The sequence below is a fragment of the Solanum tuberosum genome, unplaced genomic scaffold (assembly GCF_000226075.1).
Source record: "Solanum tuberosum cultivar DM 1-3 516 R44 unplaced genomic scaffold, SolTub_3.0 scf00280, whole genome shotgun sequence".
In the NCBI taxonomy this organism is placed as follows: Eukaryota; Viridiplantae; Streptophyta; class Magnoliopsida; order Solanales; family Solanaceae; genus Solanum; species Solanum tuberosum.
Genome location: NW_006239205.1, coordinates 224,677 through 230,822, shown reverse-complemented (window position 1 = coordinate 230,822; position 6,146 = coordinate 224,677). Strand labels below are relative to the sequence as shown.

Here is a 6,146-nt window from a genome sequence, read left to right as displayed (position 1 = left end):
AAAAAAGGGTTAATATTTGAAATTATGCATCTGCCACATAAATTAGAACAAATAGATTAGTAAATATTATTTTCAAAATTATGTTTAAAAAAAGTACTACAAATCACAATAGCTAACAATTTAAAATATTTTAAAAATCATATAAAATTTTCAATAACTTCTCAAATTCCATAATATGACATAAATTAAAAAAAATTAAACAAAAAATAAAATATTATTTATATATATATATATTGGGCCCCGTGCTGGCACGGGGTCCTATATCTAGTATATATATAAGTTTTGGTAAATTGTGGTGAATAGTCATTTTCTAGACCATGAGTTTTTGTCCTTTCTATAATCTTGATTTTTTTTCAGTGTAATTAGTGTCTTAATTGTAGTATTATTCTCTAATAGAATAATAGGGTGATTTTAACTTTATTTCGGTTTTCTAGAAAAGTTTAGTACTCTATCTGTCTCAATTTATATAATGGAATTTGACTTGATATTGAGTTTAAGAGAGACAAAAATATATCCTTTAACTTAATTTTAAATGATATTAAAATCCTCCAACTTTTAAGTGTACCAGTAGACATTTAAATTATCATAATATTGAACCAATAAGATGCACACAAACAACATGGCAATTCTAACGCGATTTGTCATGTAAGACGCGTGCATCTTAGACAAGTTTTCATGTTAGACTTGTGTGTCTAACTATTCAACTTAAAAGTTAAATTACACAAATACCAATTTAGGTCAAGTTAAATGATACACTTGTGTATGAGAAAACTTTGCAGTATTCTAAAATTACCTTTAAAATAAATGAAGTAGATAAGTACACCTACGTAGCCCAGGAATTGGAAGTTGTATAGGGGAGCAAAGGTGACTATAGATACAACAATTACACAGATAAAACAAAGCTTCAAGGCAAGATTAGACATAGTTAGAAAGACAAGGAAAGGCCAAAGTTAGTGATTATTTGACTCAACAATTTATCATGTAGTTAGATATTATTTGAGGCTTAACTTACATAGCCCCTTCTATATAAGGTCACTGTCGAGTAGTTAGGTGCTCTTTAGGTGTATTGGTTGGATTGTTAATGGTAATATTTACATTTATTACCAAAAAAAAATTATCTAAAAAAATGTGTCATATAAATTAGGACAAAGAGAATCGTCTTCTTCGTAGAATTACGATTTATAATTGTGTGAAGTGTTTAATACTCCCTTAGAACCAAATTATCAGAATACTTCTTCAAAAATATATTTTAATAAATAGGTGTAACTTAGCAATTATACTATATATTATTATTTTATTAACAAGTGTGAAAAATGTGGAAATGATAGTTAAAATTATGTAAAGGTGTATCATTTATTCAGAAGGTGAGACCTACTCTATATTTAGAATTTTTGTTGTTCACTTGTATTATGATTTTATGGATACTAGAATTTTTTTATATTCCTTTTTATTTCTCATTAAATGAACGACATCTTCTTCTGAAAATTCTATCGACTTAACTTTATTATTTCTTTTTGGCACTGTTCTTTCTGGTGAAAGATCTTATTAGGCTGTTGAGGATTATTTTGAAAAGGTTTGACTTCGAAAATTAACCCTTTATGTTTAGCGAGATCTTTTCTCCTATAACATGCTTCAACTTTTTCATTTTTTTAGGTAATTCAAATCTATAATCTCAATACCTTAAACTTGAAAATATAATTTGCTTAGCATCCAAACAATTCCTTGTTGAGTAATTTGTGAAAAAATAAAAGATATTTTTTAAAAAAAAATTAAATTGTACGTAGATCTGTTTTTGGTTTAAGTGAGGTGAATATAATGTTAGTTTGACAAATAAAATGACAAAATAACATATAGCCTGCTGGCAACCACGTGGACCCTGCAGAGTGCGAGTGTTTTACCCTTAACCAGAGGTCTCGGGTTCGAGCCCTGTGTATGGAGAAAATCTTGTTGGGGAGCTAAATTTTTTTAAAGCGAAAGCGCTGTGCCAACTTGCGCTCACTTCACACCAACAGAATCGTAAGCTTTCTTCTCCGCCCTCCTATCCTTGATGGATCAATTGAACAACTTTACAGAGAAAAATGGAATTCCGAACCGCGGTATTCAAAATATCCGATTCAAGTAGACAAAGAGATGGTTGAATCAAAAAATTTAGTCGGAGCTCCAATGTGGGCTTCAGACACATCGGATGGGAAACCAAAAAAAAATAAATAGTGATAGGTACTCCTTCTGTTCACCTGTACTTGTACATTATACTTCTTCCGTTGATCAACACTAGTCTTTCTTATAAAGGTAGTGTTTGTGCCATATGGTATTACTTGTTGTATCTTAATAAACAGGTAGGGGCCCCTTTAATTTTGAGAGTGACATATGGACTGTTTGTTTGAATTTGAACGACTTAAAATATATTGAATTAATAAATATGATATTAACCAAATATGTCTGAAGTTTCACTTTAAATTAAAACAGACTGAACAAAAATAGGCTAAACAATAAGTACGGATCATAGCCAAACCGTCCATTTAGACCTTATTTTTGCAATATTTATTTGTAGTAGCAAATAAGAAACAAAGTTTTAATTATGCTAATTTATATATAAATAATTAAATATTATTCTTATACATCTCATCTAATACGTCCTCCCAAGTGTTGGTTTGTTTTTGGGCTAACTTAATTTTAGTCCAAACTCCAATATAGCCCATCAAAATAATCTTTCAAGCCCAACCCATTAAAAGGTAGGCAAGTAATTGAATGGGTTGAATCAATTTTGGCACTACTAGACTAACGTTAAATGTTTACCGGATACTATATTTGAACATCATTATTTAATTTGCATGTCTATTTATTTTGGAACAAGTTTAAGTATTGTGATATTGAAAGTTTTATATAATTGAAGTTTCGATAAAAAGTCCTTCGGGAGGCTCAGTTGGTTTGGAGGGTGGTTTGCAGGCTATTACACAGTGGTGGGTTTACCCAGTGTGCACAAAGTACTCACCACAGAGTGATCACCCGAAGGGCAGAGGCTGTGGCAGAGGTTATAGCGGCTGCGGGTTATCCTCGGGGTTCCAAAAAAAAAAAAATCGATAAAAATGGTTTACCTTTAGCTATATGTCAGCAAAAATGACTGAATGCAGTTATATATGGCAGAAAAATTGTGTTTTTTTATGTGAAATAATACAATGTGTTCTTGGTTCAACAATTATATGTATCATGTTATTGAGGACATAATTTGTGTTTTGTTTTAGTTAAAGTTCCTAATCACAATTTTACTTCCATTGTTGTGCAAAACACATAAAACAAGTAAATGTGAGGAAATGATTTTTTCATAAGATAAGTTATGTGTAAAAACCTTCTCTTATAAATATAAAAATGACCTAAACGTAAAAACAAATTTATTTAAAGCTATAAAATCAAATCTCTACAATAACGCGCATCTTACATAAATAATAATCAAAATAAGTTATACGAGGCATACTCAAAGCAAAACTAGAAATAAATAAGGGAGGGTTGAATACAAATGATTGATAGCTTAAGTTTTACATATCGCTATAGAAATTCATAGTTGAAGAGTTGCTTCTTTGTTAGGAAGTAATTTAGATATATTAATTTGAGATCGCTATAGAAATTCATAAATTCTCTATAAATCTTCGTTGCATGCCTCAAATGAATATGCAAATGAACTAATACAAATATATATATTATCTATGTAACATATATTGAACCAAGAATACATACACCGAAATATTTTAGATGAAAACACACAACTCTTTATTAGCAAATAGCAACAAAATTACAATGAAAATTAAAGTGGCAAGCCACATGACCATATATCAAACATAAGTGATAATGGATATATTAGATATAAAATTATGACTATAGATGTAGCTAATCTAGAAATATTTTTTAGGGACAAGGCAAAGATCATTTTTCTTGTGCATAGTAATTCCAGGCATGACATCTGTGTCAATATCTTCTTTCTTCATCCCATAAGGCAATTCCCAATCAAATGCATAAAGAAGATTTGAAAGCATGAGATCCACCGTTGCAACACCAAGTGCAATACCTACAAAGACGAATTCAAAACTTAAATCTTTTATAGATCAAAAACATGTAAGATTTTCACGTATAATATATAATAGTGTGGATTCAATAAAATCATCGTTTCCATTGAATACCTGGGCAACCTCTTCGGCCTGCTCCAAATGGAAGCAACTCAAAATCTTGGCCTTTGAAATCAATATCGCTATTCAAGAATCTCTCAGGCATAAATTCTTTTGGATTTTCCCATATTTCAGGATCCCTTGCAATCGCCCAAGAGTTAACATGAATTATAGTTCCTGGCTGAATTTCATACCCTTCTAGTGTGGATTTTTTCATTGTTTCTCTTGGCACTAAAAGTGGAGCTGGTGGATATAATCTAAATGTCTCTTTTATCACTGCTTTGAGATAAGGCATGTTTTGAACATCATCTTCATTCACAAAGCCTTTAGTCCCAATTGATTTTCTAATTTCTTCTTGAACCTTCTTCATGACTTTTGGATTCTTAATTAAGGCTGTCATTGCCCATACTACTGTAGCCGCGCTAGTGTCTGTTCCACCAACAAATATATTCTACAAAATAATCAAATCGAGAGGAAAATGAAAGTGATTGTTATAAAATAGTTGTGTATGCAAGTAAGTACTTGTGTGTATGAATTAAGCCTAAATTCGTAAATTTTGGAAATAGGTTTTTCTTATGCAATTATGTATACTATCGATATATATAACTTAAATTATTTGGTTTTAGACATTTATAATTGATCACTTACCATGAGAATTGCCTTTATGTTGTCCAAAGTGAGATCAATTGGAGTCAATTGCGCTTTCTTCAATTGTAGCAAAAGATCAATAATATCCCCTTCCATGGATTTTGGCTTACTGGAATTAAGATGTTGTTGAATGAGATCTTCGTAAAACTCATCTAAATCTTTATAATTCTTTTCAAGTCTACTAATATTTCCAAATAATTTATCAAGCCAACCAAATAAAGGAAAATAATCAGTGAAAAAGAACCGCGCACTCATTTCTTGTGTCACAGCTAAAAGTTCATCAAATCTCCTCTTGTCATGTGCTTCTTCGTCATACCTAATACCAAAGGCAACTCTACAAATAATAGTGCTTGTTAGTGAAATCACTAAAGTACTCAAATTTGTAATTTGGGAAGCAGTTGCTTGTTGGGATATTTTCGTGATCATTCTAGATACTTCATCTTCACGAATTGGACTAAAAGATTGTACTTTTTTGAGACTGAACAAATGAACAACACAAACTTTTCGCATTTCTCTCCAATAGTCATTGTAAGGCGCGAATGCAATATCATGACCATTGTAAGACAATTTTTGTTGGCCAAGAAAAGAAGGTCTACTACAAAATGTTAAATCTTGAATTTTCAATACTTCTTTTGCTAATTTTGCTGAAGAAATTACAACTATTGGAGTTGAGCCAAGTTTTAATGAAAATATTTTTCCATATTTCTTGGAAAGTTTCGAAAAATAAATATGAGGGTTTAAACCGTCATATTGATGCAAATTTCCAATAAATGGTAACCCTAATGGACCAGGTGGCATAACATTTTTCCTACCCTTTTTGGCTAGGAAATTGAGTACAATAGGAAGAGTTACTAAGAGAATAAAAATTATCATAATCATTTTTTCTAGTTATATGATATCATATATATCTCAAATATATTTCTATTTATAGACCTTGTATTAAACTGTTAACCTTTTCATTTCTAACACAACTTAAATGATTAAAATGGTACGGCAGTGAATTTTTTCAGAAAGATATTTCAATTTTTCTTTTTCCTTCTTGGTTATCCACTTGTGTATGATTTAAAGTCAAAATATTAATATGGAATTAGTCATAAAAATGTGTTTCATGCATAATTATTTGAATTAACGTACATTTTTCAAATTTCTTAAGTGACGTGATCCTTTTAAACCTAATTTTCTGTTACTTCTACGCATGTACTTAATAATGAGAGTTTGTTCGACTTGTTCCCATTTAATCATTGAACATATGGTTAAGTCAACTTGATGTTCGGTATTCATGTTAGAGCCCAGCTAAATTTGGATTTACGCGAGAAATCCCATATTGGGGTAAAGCGCTCC

General features: G+C 30.6%; 1 protein-coding gene across 1 annotated transcript; it reads right to left on the bottom strand.

Annotated features, from left to right (window-relative positions):
- Positions 1-3,739: 3,739 nt before the first annotated feature.
- On the bottom strand, positions 3,740-5,708 carry LOC102591167 (cytochrome P450 83B1-like). The gene is made up of 3 exons (XM_015314141.1): positions 4,806-5,708; positions 4,173-4,608; positions 3,740-4,060 (listed from the first exon to the last, which is right to left on the bottom strand). The coding sequence occupies exons 1-3, from the start codon at positions 5,682-5,684 to the stop codon at positions 3,888-3,890; spliced, it is 1,488 nt and encodes a 495-aa protein (XP_015169627.1). The 5' UTR covers positions 5,685-5,708; the 3' UTR covers positions 3,740-3,887.
- Between the last annotated feature and the right edge of the window lie 438 nt (positions 5,709-6,146).